Consider the following 20,085-nt stretch of genomic DNA (forward strand, 5'->3'; position numbering starts at 1 on the left):
AAAAAAAAAAACAAAACAAAAAAACACCAGAAAGTTAGTTCAATAATTTTTACAGGTTTGTTGTTTTGTGCGTGAGCAAAGATCCCAAAACCCAAAAGTCTTACCTGATGGGGCTGAAATGAGCAGACAGTGAAGGCTGTGAGTGGAACGGTTTCTGTTGGTTAGAATTTTGATCAGAGGCAGCCGTGTCAAAGCCCTTCCTAAAAAGTGGACCCTTTCTGTCTTTCAGAAGGATCCCTGGTCCGTCTCTGCCCATGGTGAGTGACGGGGCCCAGACTTCTAAAGGGAGGGGACCAGGGCGGGAGTTTGGGTGAACCTGTGTCCCCGATGACCAGAGGGAGGTCCGTTGTCTTGGAGGAGGGGACTCTTCATCTGTCAGGAACCGAACTGATTTCTGAGGCTTTTGAAATGCAAACGTACATTTTATCACATAAAGAGACCAAAAACTTGGAAAAAAATAATAAAAAAAGCAAAAATAAATCAGAAATTACCTTATCTGTGCTGTTTTTCTGTGCATCAGGTTTGACCAGAATCGACTGAGGTCCATTGGCAGCTGATTGCCTGTGATGTTGAAATACTGCTTCATGTAATGCAGCATATTCCCTGTCCTTCACGGTCGCAGCAGCAGAGGGTGCTGCCAGCTCATTCATCTGTGGTTTGACATTGGATGGGAGGCTGCTGTTTCTCTTTCTCTGCAGGGCAGGTGAATACCCTGATGCCTGAACTTGTGCAAAAGGTTGCGAGTTGGACGGGATGTTGTAGGAGGACGTATGCGAGGCTCGGTGGGAGGCTGAAATTAAAGAATAGAAGTCAATTTTGACCAAACCTCCTAATTAAACCGCTGTCGCATTGAAATGTATTTCTCACTGACCTCTGTGCGGGTTGAAAACACGCCTCACAGTGTCCCAACCTTGAGACGTCCCATAGAAGGACGGTTTAACAGCTCCGGTGGAGGATGCAGCATGCTGTGCTCCATTTGGCACAGATGAGACCTGTCCTGTTGAGGATTTGGCTCCATCACCGCCCACCCTGTCCAGAGCGAGGACCACAGCGGGATTTTTTGAAGGGGTGGGTTTCTTCCCAGATGCCGCGCTGGGATGCGAGGACACATTAGCTACTTTGGTCTCCAGAAGTCGGGCTGAGGTTCTGTATTTCAGCACAAGTACATAAAACTTTAAAACATTTATTTTTTCACATAAATGTTAAATATCAGTATAAATCTGTTTATTCCATGAAGGCCTCAGTTGTTTTGGGGGACATTAGAGCACAAATAACATCATGGAGGTCAAGGAACACACCCGAACAACAGGCGGAGCTTCAACTGAGAGGCTCTGGATAACTCCTGAGGAGCTTCAGATATCTACAAGTAAAGCAGGTTTATGCAAAGCCCACAATTCAAACACAACGTAATCCTAAGCACCTTTACAGGACACAAAATGAAAGAAAAGAAAGAATATAACAAATACGTTAAGTAGACTTGATTAGAAAGAGAGACTGCTAGATCATATGCTGGAAAAAAAAAAGTTATGACTCTAGATTTTAGAAACGCAATTCTAAATTTATTTTCCCTCCAAATCTAGCATTAAATATCACAAAGCTCATTAGTCAACAGGAACCAACAGTTTCTGCATGTCAGGTTTTCAGGGAGTGTGAGAAACTGAATCATTCCTCCTCTTGATCGGTTCTGCTTCTAAGAATACTGAGTGAGCATGTCTCTGAAGACCTGGGGGGGGGTATGATCTCTATTTCTGTTGGTATGTTAGATAGTCATAAGCTGCCTGAAAACAGGAAACACATTGTGCAATAGTCTAATCTAATGAAAGGAAAAGCATCAGCTTTTGCTTTGTCTTGTAGAAGAATCTTTTGACAGGTCAGCTATCAGTCTTAGACTAGAAAGCAGCTGGTAAAAAAAAAAGCCAAATGTGTCATGGTTTTGGTTGTGTTGTGCTTTACTTTGCTCCTTGTTTTCTAGTTTTAATGGTTTAATTCCTGTTTTGTTGTAATTTCTAGATTTATGTTAGTTCTCATGTTTTTCTGTTGTCCTCTGTTGCCCTCTTGTGTGTGTTCCTTTCCCCTTGGTTCCCTCGTTATCTCCTCTCACACCTGCTCCTTGTCAGCTCGTTAGCCCTCCCTTTGTCTCTGTCAGCTATTTATGCTCTCCCTCTGCTCTCACTCCTTGTTGTTGCTGGTCCTGTTGTTGCCGTTGTCCTCTCACCTCGTCTCTCCTGGGTTCCTTGTGCGTGTTTCCCTTGATGTCTCTGTGGTTCTGGTCTGAGTTACATTTTAGTTGGATTTTTGGATTTTGCCTCTGTTATTAGTGTTTTTTTTTCTTAAAACTACAAGAATTCACCTCAGCCTCTCTGCCTCTGCATTTTGGGTCCTCCAAACCCTGACAAAATGTGTGTTTATATTTCGCTACAAGGCATGTAGGGGATGTTGCAAACAAGTTGCACAGAAAGACCACAATGTGATTTTCATGAAAAGAGAATCTCTGTGTTCTGTAAAAAAAAACACAGCATAAAATGCTATAAAAAACACACCACCAAGGCAAAACATGGTAGTGGCAGCATTATGCTGTGGGGTATTCTTTACTTGGGTGGGTTGACGGACGAAACCAAAGAGAGCGGCTAGAAGACAAGACAATGACTCTAAACAAAATGTCAAAGCTTTGAATTTTTTTAATCTAGATGGTTGGAAGTTGAAAAGCGCTTTGCAGAGAGTCTCTCTGTCCGATCCGAATTACCAATGACACACACCCTGACAGACTTACAGCTGTCTTTAAAGCTTCGACTCAGGAGAAGAAATGCACACTAACTTTTCGACATTGGTAAAATATTTAGAAAAACATGATTACTTTTTCCCTCATTGTACAACTCAGCATTACTCCCTGTTAGAACATTACATAAAATCCCAAATCAAGTGTTTGGTTGCAGCATTAAAAAACAGAAGCAGTTGAAGCTTTTAAAATTGATTTCTTGTGTTTTTTTATATACTTGAGAGTTAAATTATTCAATAAACTGTTTACTTTTTTTTACATTTCTGAAATATATAAAGAAGACGTAAGGCTTCTTGTATGAATATTAATGCGATCTCTCACCTGAGCACAGGGGTGATGAAGTTGCTGGGAAGAATGCCCACTTTCCCCGTTCTGAGAGACAACCCACGCAGCCAGCCCTCTTTGAACTTTCCGTACACACCCACCATCTCTCCTTTCCTCAGTTCCAGTTCCTCCGGCCGGCGAGGTTTGTAGGAGTACAGGACGGCGCAACTGGTGGCAGACCCCAGAGTTTTAAGCAGTTAACTCACTTTTAACATTGATAATCTTGTTCCTAATCATCTCCTTAATACTATTCATTCCTTCACACATGATAAGCTTAGTAATTGAATGTTTTAGAAATGACTCACACGCTGATGGAGAGCTGCTGCGTGGAGGAGTTTTTGTTGTCTGCAGAGGTGGAGGCCATTTGGGGGTTCATCAGAGCCATGGAGATTGTGGACGGGGTCTCACTGGTCATCTTCTTTTCAGTCTAAAAGTAAATTCAATTTGTGATTATAATTAGAAACTGGACGCATGATGCACAGCACATTATGAAAGCAGATATGTGTAAAAGAAGAGAGCGCAGTTGAAGTTCTGGAAAATGAATCTCTTATTTTTAATGTTGTGACTCAATAAGAGACCTGATTGTTTCTGCAAATGGCGTCATAAGCCCTCCTCTTGTGCACTGTGACCTATACTGGGTGGGATTTAATGGTGATTCATACAACAGTTTAGAAAGGATCAAAGTGAGAGGTTTCTTTGCAAAGACCGTCACTAATGGTTTTATGTTTGATCTGACCTACTTTAATGTCTGATTAACACTTACTCCTAAACATATTTTCCATAGACTGTCCAATATGCTCTGTGACCTTATATATATCACAGCTCTTTAAGGTAAAACTTTTGCCATGGTAGGTATTTCTGTGACAAGCGGACGGTCTTATCTGGAAGGAAGTTCAAAAATGGTAAAAAAAAACAAAACACTGTTTTGAATAAGGGACGTTTGAGTTTTACGAGAAAAGGGAATTAAAATTGAGAAGAAATATATAGTCTTTCAACAATTTGGTTTAAAATTGGAAGTACAAATAAAACTGATGGAAATCTAGCGTTCATGTCCAAATAACACACATTCAAAACCAATTATTTACCAAAAAAAAAAAATATATATATATGTAGTAAAATGGAAAATCTGCATGTGATGCTATATCATAACTGATTCGATTAGCTGAAAGGACGTGGCACATTACTAAATAAATCCATCAAATCCTCAAATCACAACCAATGTCAGTCTGTCATGTTAAAAATAAAGAGCTCCATTTCCAAGTCTACAAGCATCACTTTGGTCATTTCTGGTTAACAAAAATAAACATTTTTTACATTCTCATCTGTCTGTGTATGGAGGATGGTGAGTTCTGCAATACAAAGAATAAATAACATAAATTAATAATTTAAATTTTAAATTTTATTAATACTATAAGTAAATAGAGAATTTTATAGATATATTATTAATAACACAGGTCTCAGTTAAATATGCAGATTTTATTTTAAGAAGTGAATAAAATAATTCTATGATTTAATAAATTATTTCATGTTACTGCATTGAAGCACACAAAAAATAATTTATACTGTCACACATCTATCAAAGTCAAACAGGTGAGAGAAGGCCTAGTTCTATAGAAATAAATAAATAAATAACCGTAAATAAATTCCAACACCCCTTTGAAGTTATATCTGCCTTTTTTAGTACATTGACTTTAGAGTAAAAGAAAACCAGTTTAATCTTGCTCAGTGAGAAGCAGCCAATCAGATGTCAGGGTTTCTTTGGAAGCGCCCCTTGTCCCACCTCCCTAACTTTGATGGACGAGTGCTTAAGTGCAGGAACATAGTATGATTTATCAAATCACAAAATAACTATCTTTACTTCTTAAAATTATATTTCACTGAGACCCATATCTTTAATTATATATTTATTAAATAAAATCTGTACTTATTTACAGTTTTAATAAATGAACTACAAATGTAAACAATTATTTTATAAGGTATTTATTCATTGTATTGTGCCACTCATACCCCTCCATATCTGCGTACCTGTTGTTGCTGATATAGCCATGATGCACATGCTTAAAACCATGTGGAATACAGGAAAATATATATATGAAAACAAGCTTGTTTACTATAGTAATATCATAGATATTTTACAACAGAATTCTCTGTGTGATGAGACAGACCTGATCCCAGCAGACTATCCGTCGGCCATGATGTCCTTAGGGACTGACAGGAAGGTAAGCCAGGTGTCCATTAAAGAAACACTTTTTTTTAACTAATGGCCCTAATGAAGTTTTGATCGTACGCTTCTCAGCTGTTCTATCCGCCACCGGCTGCAAGCCCACATAGTTTTCATGCTGTCACTACAAAAAATTTTCCTGCTGCCCTTTATCTTTTGTCATGGCAGCCTTTCGCTGCTATTCATAGCATCCCTCACTCACCCTCTACTTGAAGCAGTACTGCTGGCCTCTGGGCATGTTGTTTCCTAAATACAGCTCACATCTGACACTCAATTCACACTAATACTAACAAGCACAAACAAGGATTATGAGGATGCAGCCTAATCTGCCCAGATAGGACATGTAAACAAAATAAAGTAACCTCTTACACCCTCAGGGGGTATAAATAAATTTCTGCCTGACAAAAACACACAAAAGTAAATCACTTATAGCCTCACAGCTATTAGATTTAAGAAGAAACTTTTGGTACCTCTGTAAAGGTAAGATGTCATAGAATGGTTTTCTGGTGTCAGCACCATTGTAGCTTTGACCCTGCCTGAAATATTAGGGACAAAATACAAAATATTTTGCATTTTTTGAACCTCGCCAAAATTTTCTTTGAAATAAACATTGCAAAACACTACCAAAATATTATTTATAGCACAAAAAAGTAGTACAGACTTTTAAATCTAAATGTTGTGTAAAAAAATACCAAATTTGGACTCAATCAGATGAATCATATTTATTTTAGAATGGTATTAGTGAGACATTTCTTAGGCAGAGAGGCCATTTTGGCACATTTATCCAAAAATGTCACCAAACTGTGCCAAATGTGTTTTTTACATCAATACTGGGGGTTTGTTAAAATTACGAGGTCACGTAGCAGCTGGACCCACCGGTGGGTCCGTCGGGTTCAAGGGGGTAAGTGACATAAATAATGCATAAAAAAAAAGTGCAAAACTGTGAAAGAAATTAAGAAATGTGGAGTTGGTCCTGCTTCACCCATCATTATTAGATTGATATTCTTAGATTTCTTTATTTACCACTGTAAAAACATACACACAATTACACCAAAAACAAATATCGAAATCAGCTTAGCATATTTCAGCATGTCTTACCTGGTAAATCATTTTTAACACTGAATATTTATATAGTGGAGTTAGATGTTCTCATCATCAGAGGATTAACCCAGAAAACATTTCATTATAATGAAGGTGACAAGGTAAACCAAACAAGTAAGAAGTTATCCCTGCATGCCACATATTAGTTATTACTTATTGCACATTAAAGTCCTGTTCATAGTTGATGGGAGGGTGGGAGATTGATAGAAGGATCAGTAAGGCTACTGTTATAACTGTTATAATGCAGATGCTGCACCGTTCTGTTTTGATAAAAAGGTAGCTCTGCAAAGAGCTCTGATCTTCTGCAGATGAACAGAAACCATTCAGGAATTTCAAGAGCAACCAATAAACCCGCAGCGATCAAACCCATCACAAACTGGAAGACGCAGAAAAACCCTGGAAGCAGATTTACCGTCACATTTACCAGACATCATCAAAACCAAATCCGCATTTTCAAGCTCAACTTAAGGTACAACTGCTTTTGGAGAAAACCTTAATGGCCACCCACACACTGTAGGTTAAAGTGTAAAGCATGGTGGTGGTGGCATCATATCTAGTAAAGAAAGGAAGGTTTTGTGGGGCAGTCTGAACAGAGAATGGGGACGGTTAGATTTTTAGATAACGTAGATAATGTAGATTACGTGTTAACTGTAGAAACTACAGTTTGTTTCTAGGCTTGCTTCAAATCAATGCAGAGGCATGTGGGAGTCAGACCTACTTTTATACCCTGCAGCGACAAAGAAACTCATATCAGTTTTTCTGGGTGACTTTAACATCAGATGCTGTTCTCTCCTTAAAACATGAGGACAGCATTTGTTGACATTATTACTTAGAATCTGACCAGAACTATATACAATCCTGGCAACTGTTTGTTTTAAAAACACTTCAATGAATCATTTGACCTGAATTAAACTTAACATTAAAATGGCAAAATTATTTTGCTTTTTATTCACCAAAAAGGAGCTTGACATATAACATAAAGTTATAGTTGTTGGAAATGGTTAAAATAAAAATAAAATTCTTAAATAAAAAAAAAAAGATTTTTCATGGTTTAATTAATTCAGATTTTTTTTTCTTTCAGTAAAGTTTATATTGATTCAACAAGATTAAACAAGCGGTTTATCACTCAAGATTCAGTGATGCGTTCACCAAACACAGAGAGAACTTAAAAAAAATGGACATTTCCCAATTGGACGGAAAGATTTTAACGAGTACAGTTCATTTGGCCAAATCAACAAATAATAAATCAGAGCCAGCATTTACAAAGCTGGATCCATTAAAAGAACACTTTGATCATATCCAGGTACATTAACTTATCACTCTGACTCCAAAAATGGCATTTTAAAGAGAATGAAAGCCTCAATCAAGTTATCTATTTCACAAAACAAAAATCTGCTTCAGAAAGTTTATTTCTGTATCATGATTTCTAAAATAAAGTTTTATCACACTGTGTTCCACTTTGGCTGGGGGAGAGTGCAGCTGTTTTGCAACAGCTATAAGCTCTGCTCCTAACTGCTGCGATAATAAATTTCTATGAGGGTGTGTCGCTAGGATGAACAAGAGGAGATGAGGGTTTGTTCAAGGAGCAGTTTGAGAGGAACAGAACAACCTGTCATTATGAATTACGCTGTTCAAATAATTGATGATTAACGCTCGGTCATTACTTTGTTTTAAAACTTAATCGTTTATGTATGCCCAGGCTTTTAGCTTGGAATGTTTCATAGGGTGTACACCTTGGTGTATCACATCTTTAGGCTTTGCACGGCATAGGGGGTCCAGGGGTATCCTCTAACAGAAAATTTCGAAATTTAGACTCTCTAAAATGCATTTTCCTGCGTTTTGACCACAGCTAACTCTTTGTCTTTGTTACAACACTGCTTTTTTTGGGAATTACATGTGCTTGACTAGAGGTGGAAATTTCATAAGGAAGACATGAGATCATTTTTAAATACAATTTTGTTTCATAGGTTAATTAAAGCAATCAGAAAGTGTAATGCTATGTTCACACCGTGAAAAAAAAGCACCCACTGCTTTATTTTTGATGCTTGTACACATTAAGGTTAGATGTTCCTCAGCAGTATCTTTAATGCTCCAGAATCGCATCCAGTTCAGGGGCGGAGCTAGATGGGGGGCCACCCTTAGCCAATCATTGGCCACCCTGTGGCCACCCCTACCATTTTTTCCCCTCTAATACAGACGGGGCAGCAGTAATACTCTCCCGTGAAATATTCAAAACATTTACATTTTTCATATATTACTTACTATTTTTTCATTTATTCATACTTACTTAACAACAAAAACACTTTGGTTAATTATGCACATCAATATACTAACATTAAAGATGATAGAATTTATGCTCTTTCCAGAAATAGATTTTGTGTTACATGGTGTGAAGAGAAAAGGATTTGTCTCTGCAAGTCATCTAGTAATAGTAATAGAAATAGATAAATAACTATTTAAATAATATAATCACTTTATGTAGATATTAGTACTTGTAAATATTAATTTTATGCAGAATTATTATTGATAAAAGTAGGTAAGTAATGACAATGGAAAAGATTTTCGCCCTAGAACTCAAACCTGAAAGAATTATATCCACTTTACCTTTTATCTAGAAAGTAAGGATGTTTAAATATATGCATCTATTTGTTAGCAAAGACTGTATAAAATTGTAGTTTGTCTTATTTTTGGCTTGAGCCTGAGGTTCTGGTACCTATTCACTTTCGGCCACCCCTCAGTGTACATTGGTTATTGCCTGGCCACCCTTGTTCTGGCTACGCCTCTGACTGTGTTCAATGGCAGAGAGCGGATTTGCTATATTTGCTGTGATAAGCTGATAAAAAGTAGTTTTACTTTTTTATGAGCAGTGATCCAGTTTTTCTATTTGAAAGGACCCACACAACGGCAGCCTTTTGATGAAATTAAAGTAACTTATGTTAATGGTACCGGTTATATGACCTTGCAAAATGATTTACAAGGTTATATAATGGGACATTACCACTACAGTATAAGTTACTTTAATTTGATCAAAAGTTTCCCATTGTGTGCGTCTTTTCAAATGCAAAAACACAGACTTGACTCAGTTTAAACACCTGTAAATCAGAAACCACAATTAGTTCAGAGCTGTAATTTGCTATTTAATCTATAGAGATTTAAATAATTTCACAAGCAAAATTTCAGGTCGATGAAACATCTGGAAGTGGGTCAAGGGCATTACTTATTGAACACCCCTCATGGACGTTAGCGTTTTTCAGGTATGTGGTAAAAACTGCAAGCGAACATATTTTGCCAGCAGGTTTCGACATTTGAAGTTAATTTACGCGTTGATAAACTGTTTCAGTGTAATAAATAAAGCGCTCTGCATCAGCAGCACTGTGTCTGTCTCCCTGCCAGCTCCCAGGTCAACTTCTCTGATTGGTTGATGTGTTGCATCGAGCAGCATAAGTTTAATTTGATGCAAAACATCTGGAAATCTATGCTGGTAAAAATTCTCAGTCATCCAGGTCATAGTCATTCCAGTCGAGTTGACTGTTTTTTCAAAAAACTTTTTTTGCAACATCTGTACATCTGAGAGACCAACAACTTAAACAGTATAAGTACCATACAGGAATCAATAGAGAAGGCATAACCAGATATCTGCTCCAAAAATCTTATTGCTTCCATCTCCCTTTGTATTTTCAGCTTATTTGTTAGATAGGATGCACTGACATATTATTAGATTAAAACAATTTGCTCTTGGAAATGAGACCAAATCTCTCCATTAGATCTACCTTGATAAATAAATGAGAAAAAAGAGAATTAAGTACAGAAAAAAAATCTCTTGATTTTGTAAAGAAAAGGGGAAAAAAGGTTGGCTGAAGCGTGACTATAACAGAAATACCTAATGATGAATTGTTCAGCTACCATTCAGGACAAAATCAACTGTCCTGATTTTAAAAAAGTTGGTGAGGATTAATTAATAAGAGCTTTCATACTACAGATACCATTTCCTAACATTTTCCATTTGGTCCCCTCAAAACAAACCATCAGCATACCCAAAAGCATGTGGCATACGTTATTGTTTTGTTTGTTTCTTTGTACTAAGTAAGTTTATAGATGCACCGATAAACAAATTTAAAAATGTTCATATTGGATGTATATTTCTCATCATTTGTTTTTTTTTTCCTCACTAACCTTGCACCACAACCTGTTTATTTATTTTCATGTTGACCCTTGTTGTGATCATTTAACTTTTATATAATATGGGTACTCATACAGTAAAAACACAATGAAAAACAAATATAAGTGATTCCTAGAAGATAATGTCATTTAGAAGTCATAAAAGTACATAAAAAAAGAATTTTTTTATTACTTTACACTGTCACAAGTACAGCGCAATGAAATTAACACTCTGCATTTAACCCATCCTATTTGCAGAGCAGCGGGCTCCCATTTGCAGCGCCCAGGGAACAGAGTGGGGGGTTAAGGGTCTTGCTAAGAGACCCAGAGTGGCAGTCTGTGGGAGTGGGTTTCGAACTCACAACCTCAGGATTCTATGACCTAACCACTAGGCCGTCGTTCCCCTCTAAAGGTACCAACGGAGAATTTGCATGCTTGGTATGAAATGCTCAAGGGCTAATGGGAAATAATAACATGACAAATCATCCAGCAGATACCATTTATACAACAATACATGGTGGAAGGAGTGTCATGCTGTGGGGATGCCTATGTTCAGCAGGAACAGGGCCTGTTTACTCTCAGGACTAACTGTTATATCACAGTAAAAATGTAAAGAGGTGAGCTGTGGCTTTCTGAAAATGAGCAAAGGGTGAGTACTTCTAATTAAACTGTTGTACTCACCCACTAAAGGTGATAAGAATTATTGTTAATCCATAATAAAGTTGTAGGGAGTTGTACAACCAATTAAGTAAAAGATCACTCCCTGTTTAATACAAGGATTAGTGCAATCCCGTGGTGTGTTGAACGAAGCCTGTCACTGATGTTTCGTCACCGTCAATAAAGGAAACAAAAAGCCTTACTATGATTCAGACCATAACCATTGACACTTTGTGTTGTTTTAAAGCCTTCGGATGAGTAAGAGAGGACATGATGCAAAATCAGGGGTGTGGAGTGACATTGAGGACCGGATCATAAAAAGGTTTGTGTGCGTTAAATCTTGTGCAAACTTCTTTGCACGTGCAGGACAGATTTACACAGTGGTTGCAACGCTCCTAAAAGTCTACATCTCTTAACTTGTGGCAAGAGGGACATTTTTTTTTCCATCAATGCTCTTTAACAGGTTCTTGAAGCAAATTTATGTTTTATAAAACATAAGGAGTGTACGTTAGTTTGCTGTATGTTGGATTAAATGTCTGTTTAGGAGATAATCTGCTGCAAATATGATTGTGACTTCTTCTCTGCCAGGGGTCGGGGGGTCAGCGATCAGATAATTATACCTTTCCCCGGTCCATTTGTAAGATATTTGTGATATTTAGTATTTTTAATATTATTGATTTTAAATAGTTTCTTGTATTCCACAGCAAATTAGTTCTCCTTATCTAAAATCTTTGAAGATCAGGTCTTATATGTCAGAGATCGGGTTGCTTAAAGCCTTTTTTGTGGTAATCAGGAACCAATTATTCTTAGAGCTGACAGTGGTTTAAAGAGGGCCTTCAGATATACACACGGTCAAAAAGTTTCATTCATTCATCATGGCGGTTTACATACAGTGTATTTAAACTTTGAATCAGGATTATGTATTATTAGGAGCTCTGTGTAAAAAAGAAGCTGAACTCCAACCTCATATGATTCTTGGTGTATGGTTGTTTATTGTTGTTTGTTGACTTTTTAATGGATTTTCCATATTAATTTAACTTCTCTGACTTCCCTTTTTTGTTTGCAACATCCGAGTGTAATACACTGATGTTTTCATCTCCTCTCTAACAACACTGTAGACAGATGAACCCGCATGTTAAAATAGATACATACTGTTTTTTTTACTATTTGTGGAAAGCTTGGATATATCTGAGATTTTACTTTTTTTTTAAGTTGTCTTTAATTAAATCAACATTTTTCATCAAATACTACAAAAATCTTTGAAAAAACATATTTTGTTCATCTTATTCTGGAAACTGTCCTCCCCCTATACAGACTGGCGAAAACCTGAGGGCGACAGTGGCGTTGGATGTATTAGTTTGCCCTGAAATTGAAGGATTGACGGTTCAAGCCCCGGCTCCGACTTTCAGTGTCGTTGTGTCCTTGGGCAAGACACCTTACCTGCGTTGTCTACTGATGGTGGTCAGAGGGCCCGGTGGCGCCAGTGTACGGCAGCCCCGCTTCTGTCAGTGAGCCCCAGGGCAGCTGTGGCTACAATGTAGCTTGCCACCATGCGTGAGTGTGTGCGTGAATGGGTGAATTAATGTAGTGTAAAGGTCAAGTCTCCTGAATTGAATAAAGGCGCTATATAAGTACATGCCATTTACCAAAAACCGAGCGGGAAAACATACCTATCCTTCCATCGTAACCTCTTATTCCCTAATGGGAGCCTCTCCCAGCACTCAATAGGGAAGGCAGGGTACACCCTGGATGGTCCGCCAGTCCATCGTAGGGCCAAACAAAGACACATAAAGACGAACCAACATGCACACTCACTCCTAAGGAGTGACATTCATGTTTGTGGAATGTCCAATCAACCTAACATGCAGGTTTTTGGAGAACACAGATACAGAGAGAACATGTAAAATCCACAGAGAAAGTTTCTTGTTCTCCCGGGACTCAAACCCAGAACCCTCTTACTGTGAGGAAATTATGCTAACCACCACACGACGATGCCATCCCTGCAAACATGCCTAATCAGGATATAAAATTCCCTCATTTACATAACTTTGTTGCATGAAAGCTAAATTCCCCTGATATAAATGCATCTGGCATTCACCGTTACCATGGCAATTAAAATCATTTTGACTGTAAGATTTCTACATTTGATTCATATGCAATGAAAGGATAATTAGTCCAGTTAGTCTGGCTAATTGTGAAGAGTAGTTCTGCTGTAAAAGTCAAGACAGCTCTGATATCGATTTTGTTTTAGCTTCTTCATCTCCATCTAAATTTTGCTCTTACATAAGCATGCGGACACTCACAGTGACACACATTATTCCCCCCACAGTGGGAGGAGTGCTGCAGCTCCCTGCTAAGAGAGCAGAACCTGAGGTGAGGGCTGGGGAGGTCTACCAAGAGTCTCCACCCCATTGGGCTCGGCCGGCTGGGAGGATCCAGCCTTCAGGGACACAGCCCTAACAGGGAGAGTTGAGCTTTTCAGCCATTATGGTAAAATGTAAAAGTGGTACCTGCTTGGTGAAGAGGAAGCAGAATGGGGGGGTCTGTTATGTAACCGACTTCACTAGTGACTCATCATAATCATCATCATGAGCAGCAGCATGAGCGAGATAAACAGACCCACTGAGGGACACTCCAAACCTCCCACTCTCCACATCTTTCTCTCATTTGTCCACCTTCCTCTTTCTTCCTCCTGTGGTTTGCCTTTTTGTGGGTGGCTTCTCCAACTCAGAACCGTCTTTTCTTACAAACATTTCCTCAAACATTTTTTTCCCTCTCTTCCTGCCTAACCCATCCCTTTCCCCCCATTTCTTATCACTGGTCTCAGGTACCCTCCACTTCCTTCGTTTCCTGGTTTCTCCAACACAAATGAGATCCCTGCCCACCTTTTCATGCCCTGAAACGTGTAATTACAGGTCAGCACTGTAGGATCTGATGTAAATCAAGGGAAACCATTATGTGAGGGGGCGGACCAGCAGATTATATTTTCAAGCCTTTCACGGGTTTCACTGTGATCGGTTTAAAAGGCTTGAAACTGTACGAACTGTACTGGATTTTGCTTCACCACTTTAAAAGCTTGAAAAAAATATAAAATAAAATGTGGCCTTCTTTAAAAATCATATATTTGCATTATTTTATATCAATTTAAACCAGGTTTAAGTTTGTGGAAACTAAATAAATCCCAGTTTCCTTGTAGTCTAGAAAAAAAATCAGCAGGTGACCAAAACAAACTTTTGCTTGGTTTGTACTGACAGCAACACTCTTCTGTGTAGAAGCTATTATTCAAGGAAGGCCAGTCAAAATATACATTTTAAATATCCTTGAGGATAAATTAAACTACTTCTAACTATTTATTTCTGTCGGAATGCAAGCTGTTCTTTTGTCCTAAAAAATGACAGGAGAATTTAGCAGAGCTTCACCTAAAACAGCAAAGTTATTCTGTTTTATTTATTTTTTAAAGTTAAATTGTTTAATTCAACATGTATGATTAGAAAATGTTGGCAGAGTACATTAAATTTTTTTTTCTTTTTTTATAAAATTCCTGAAATCCTATTTAACTGCAGAGCTTTCACCTAAAGGGACGACTTTACTGCTGCTTCAGAGCTAAAAAAAAATAAGATCATGATTTAACAATAACCAATATTCTCTTGTTTAAAGTAATAAGAAAAAAATCTTTTTCGTTACAAAATTAACTAAACAGATGAAAAATGATCAAATCCAATATGGTGCACTTTTTAATTGCTTTGAAAATAGGATTTCACATTAGATAAAGACAAGGAACCAAAGCGGTCCCAAATCATCACTCTCCCACCACCATGTTTGACTGTAGGTATAAAGTTCTGCTCTCAAACTGTGTTACTATTTTCTCTCAATAAATAAAATCTTCCCTTTAAGATCCCATTATTTATTCTGCACTTTAAAAGCATTCATTGATCTAAAAATGTAAGTCTGACACCAAGTACATACATGAAAATTAATACTTATTTTAACAGCATTGCACATTCTAATGTAAACTATAATATTTCTAATACTTAACTTTAATTTTCTTTAACTAGGGTTCATCTCTAGAGGTAACTTTGTTGAATACTTTTTAACATATCTTGATTTTTATCATTAAGGAGGAGCAACTTTTATAGCACAACTTGCACATAACTTTAAGATATATTTTTTTATCACAACAGTCTTCCTGCCTGCAAGATTTTATGGGTTTTCTAGCTGTGAATCATCACTTAATAAGTGAACAACAGTGTCCAAAGGGAGAGAAACTACAGTTACTATGACCAAGAGGTTCTTAACCCCCAAGCAACATGGATTAGATAGAAGAACGAGTCATATGGGCCATATACTGTATAAATATATCTATATCTAGCTATATTTGGCTTATTAGCAATTCTCTCTGACTTTGGGCAACTTTAGAGAAGCGATGCTTCATTTCACTGTAAACATTTTATCACGAAGACAGTTACATTTTCAATTGATTCACAAAGGATCTTATCTATGACATACAATTCAGTTTCAATCTTTATGGAAAACAGCCCTTTTTTGTACTGTATTGAGCAAGACAATGCTTGAGTTGACAGCGGAAAAAAAGGACACACTCCTATAAACCCTGTTAGGCTGGAATTCATGTCTTTAGGGAAAAAAACCTGGACTCTGCCCCGATACTCAGATGATTAAAGACCATTTCAAAGCTACAGTCCACTCACATATTTCTTATCTTGCACTTTCCCACATCTGTTTTCTCTTAATAAAAGCCTCTTAATCAATCTCCAGCCAGCATACGGGTGGACCCCCCCCATCCGCTACTTCAGCTAAGTGTTTTTATTTCCCTCCCTGCATTCCTGAGGTCAGCTCTATCTTTTCATGACTAAAGCAAAACATCTTTATCATCTCAACTGTTCTCAAGTTGTATGTATATATATATATATATATTTTTTTTTTCTTCTTTTTTTTCTTCTCTTTTTTGTTTGAATGAATCCCTATTAAGAAAATATCAACCACATGGGTGATGTAAGTAAAGCAGAGACTGCAGAGTTGCACTAACCTGTAACAGGTGTCTGTGAGAGTAGGAGCGCCGGCTACTTCGCCGAGAGTTCAGTCTGTGAGGGTGAGAGCGGCCGTGGGATGCAGAGGGCGCCAAGAGGTGCTGCGGCTGACCCTGAGGGTTGAAGCTGAATGAGGCACTGATGTTGGCGGGCGGCTGGAAGGAGCTGTTTACTCCGGGCTGTTTCCGCAAAGTGTTGACGGAGGGCGTCTTGGCTTGACCTTGCGGGGCTCCGTGATGGGCCGAGCAGCTGGGTGCGTCAGCGGCCTTCTCTTTGCCCCCACTCCCTGACTGATGGTGAGGTTCTGCTGAGTCACTCCCGCTCCGTCCCTTTCCTTTAAGCAGCTTGGCTGCAGCGGAGTTTGGCTGAAACATTCAGAGAGGAAAAACTAAAAATCTGGTTGAATTTATGCCACATCCTCTCCTGCATGCTGCTAGTGCCTAACAACCTCTTGCTCGGGATGATGTGCAAAACGGCTGTCTAAACACACCCACTGATCACAACTCGGCTCTCCCTTACAACTTGTTGGACGGGCTGGCAGGCAGACAGGATAAGTACCAGCCAATCAGCCAGGAAGGGCTGAGCGATGCTGAGAAAGGAGCAGGCAGACAGACAGGCATAGCAGGGTTGATGCTGCTCCCTCGGCACTGGGATGTGCTGTTATGTCACCCAGGCTGAGAAAGCATTACCGCGTCTTCACGCCTGGCTGCACGACAAGAAGAGAGACAGGCTTGAAGAGGAGAAAAGTACAAGCAGAGGCAAATATAGATGATAAAAGGAAGGATCAAGAGAATGTGAAGACAAAAGCAGGTGTCTTAGTGACAGGAGGACACTTTTGGAGAAGAGCTAACCAGGACTGAGTGCTGCACAGCAGTGTAGCAACTGTATAAGCAAATGCAACGCTCTCCAGCATGGATGAAGTTAATTCCTTAAGGCATAAAGCACAGAGGAAAACAAATGACAGCCAGCAAGCTAAGCAAGCCCAGCGAACCTGAGTAAGGCACACAGTCACACACTAATGAGCAGCTGCAGACACAGCACAGCTTCACAGATGAGTCCTCTTCCTCAGCGCTTTGCAGCATAAAAGTGACCTTTACTGATGAATCAAACATTTCAATGAAAAAAAAATGCAGGGTCCACCCAGTGAGACATACATGTTAAGTTTCTGTATGATTTGAAGAAATGACAGGAAAAGTTAAGCAACAGAAAAAAAAAAAGAATAAGAAAGAAGCTCACCTCTATAAACTGTATAGGACAAATCCCAACTTTTTCCCCCAGCTTTGCTTCAAACCATTGCTCATCCACTCGTCTGATGGCGGTCAGGATGTCGCCCTGCAGACCGGAATGAATTGACAGAAACAGAGAGAAGACCAGGAAAACGTCAGCTGGCTGAAAACTGGCAGAGCCCTTCCCAGAGAATGAGCACTCAGTCCAAAAACTCTCAGTACTGTGTTTCTGCTGCAACATGTGACATGGGCTCGCTTTGTGTCTGCAGGCCTGCTTTCTGTGGGCAACCTCTTAAAAAAAGGAAAAAAAAAAAGCATTTGCCCACCTCCATTAAAGAGAAAGGCCAGCTGAAGTGCGCTTTAATGGAGAGGACACAAGAAACCGAGGCCCTTATATAACAGCGTCAGTGACGCCTGAGGGTAAGTAACGAACAGTGCAGCAGAGGTCAGGGCCCTCGGCTCCGTAAGTCTCACTTTTCAAGAGCGAATAAAAAGCAGTGACCATTACATAACGGTACCGCCAGAATTTTATTGTGCAGTAAGTGATCCATGATCACACACTGTTAATAGAAAATGATAGGCCAGTACAATGAGGCTATAAGTCAGATTTTTTTTCTGAATGGCTGACTTTTTTTTAACCTTCGTAATAAATCAATACATTTTTCATTACTGCTGTTCTTGGGTAAAAATTAAAGAGGGACAAAGAAATCAGTTGGCAACCTGGATCGGACAATTTTCAGCTCCCCTGGAGAGTGACATTCAGCTTAAAAGCTTAAAGATCCAGCCCTTTTCTAAAAACAGAAGACATCATATTGAACTGGAAAGAGGCCATAATACAAGCAGAGATGTGCTGTGGAGCTGGAAGCTGCTACTGAACATATAACCCTCAATGCTAGCGGTTTTTAGAGTCAGCAAGGTGTTTAGGATAAAATCAGGGGTCAGGAGGATGTCTAAAAGGAAACCTGTTACTCTAAGACGTGTCTGTGATTCATTTATTGTCAGAGAGAACACAACTCTCAGCAGATAACAGGAAGGCCACATAAATAATAAACCCAATGCTGGGTTGACCAAATGGCAGTAATGTTTTGGTAAAGATCATCATTCTCTGTTGATCCAACTCAAGAGTTTGCTGTTAAATTAACACTGTCCCAACTAATTTGTCATAAGAAAAACACCGAAAGCATATTTTAAAGCATATGTTCTCTATAACCACACACATATGATGTTGTCTCTGCTCTCGATGATTAATATTTTAAAAAAGTTTTTCTTATATTTTCTTACAGTGTACAATAAAATGAAAATCAGCTAAAGTTGGTATCAGCAGCTCGGGAATAAGTAAACAGACCACGTTATAATACTATCGACAAAAACAGGAAAGTAAAAGACAAACTGACACAAAAACAACTATTGCTACTCCAGCTACAAACACAAACTAATTATTACAGTTGGGTTATGTTGAAATGGGTGCAGGGACTTATGCAGAGCTCTTTATCCTCATAACTGGAATTTAAACAAACTGGAGTAACATAATCTCCGAGGTAAATCCTCCCAGTTTGTAAATCATTGTATTCTCCATTCCAACTATGGCCACTGCTACAAGCACAAAAATAACAAAAACACTGCTCTGTGTGGTTTCTGCAAATCTACACATGTGGACAAAGGTGTTGGTATCCCTTGTTAAATGAAAGAAAATCCCATAATGGTCACAGAAATTACTCACATCTGACAAAAGTAGTCATAAATAAAAAAGTCTTTTCATCCATGCTTAAAGAGAATCATAAAAAAAATAAACTCATGGACAAAATGGATGTACCCTTAACTTAATATTTGTTGCACATCATTTTGAGGCAAACACTGTAGTCAAAAGATTCCTGTTTCTTTCAATGAGACTTCTGCTCTCAGCAGGTATTCTGTTTCACTCTTCATGAATAAACTGCTACAGTTGTCTCAGCTTTGAAAGCTGCCTTTTCCGGACGGCCTGATTCAGCTCCTACCAAGCTGTAAGGAATCCAGTTTGTGTAGGCTATGTTTGTCTTTTTGTGTTCTCTCCCTCCACAAACAGGTGGCGCCCTGTTCTGGTTGGTCCTCCCACACACCTGGCTGGTTGTGCTCATTACTGAGGACTCTTAAGCGGTAGACTGCCACTACCTCGTCACCAGAGTGTTTGCCAGTTTTGGGTACTCTAGCCAAGCTGAGTTTAGTTGAGTTAAACTGAGTCTTTGTCTCTCTGAGCTCTAACCTTGTTTTTGTCTTTGCCTTTTCGGCAGGAAGTCATCCTGCAAACTGGATTTTTGGCCTTCTCCCCCTGGAAGGATGGTTTTGAGCTTCACACTGAGCAGGGGGTTAATCTCCACACGACCCGTTCAATTTTTCCTGGAAATCTAAGTGGCAGTCCGCTCCACAGCTCCTCAAGGAACCAACATAACCAAAAACCTGTCCACCCTCCAACGAGCCCCCCAATCTCTGGATAAACCCACACTGACTGGATTCTGAGAAGAGAACCTTTTTCTGCTAATGCGAGTCCCGTTCATCTCTGATTTTTTACAAGACGTTGTTCAAAATTCCCACAGACCCAGA

General features: G+C 38.9%; 1 protein-coding gene across 2 annotated transcripts in view; it reads right to left on the reverse strand.

The window, feature by feature from the left end:
• LOC107101464 (putative E3 ubiquitin-protein ligase SH3RF2) overlaps window positions 1-20,085 on the reverse strand; it is a 29,104-nt gene that overhangs the window by 612 nt on the left and 8,407 nt on the right. For both annotated transcript variants that reach the window (XM_015400408.1, XM_015400401.1), the window contains exons 4-10: window positions 17,519-17,614; window positions 16,282-16,647; window positions 3,406-3,527; window positions 3,098-3,268; window positions 872-1,146; window positions 492-790; window positions 105-400 (exon numbers count right to left, since the gene is read on the reverse strand). In XM_015400408.1, the coding sequence (XP_015255894.1) occupies window positions 105-400; window positions 492-790; window positions 872-1,146; window positions 3,098-3,268; window positions 3,406-3,527; window positions 16,282-16,647; window positions 17,519-17,614 (1,625 nt within the window). The remainder of the gene's footprint in view (window positions 1-104; window positions 401-491; window positions 791-871; window positions 1,147-3,097; window positions 3,269-3,405; window positions 3,528-16,281; window positions 16,648-17,518; window positions 17,615-20,085) is intronic.

This window comes from Cyprinodon variegatus, unplaced genomic scaffold, assembly GCF_000732505.1.
Source record: "Cyprinodon variegatus isolate N-32 unplaced genomic scaffold, C_variegatus-1.0 Scaffold31, whole genome shotgun sequence".
Classification (NCBI taxonomy): Eukaryota; Metazoa; Chordata; class Actinopteri; order Cyprinodontiformes; family Cyprinodontidae; genus Cyprinodon; species Cyprinodon variegatus.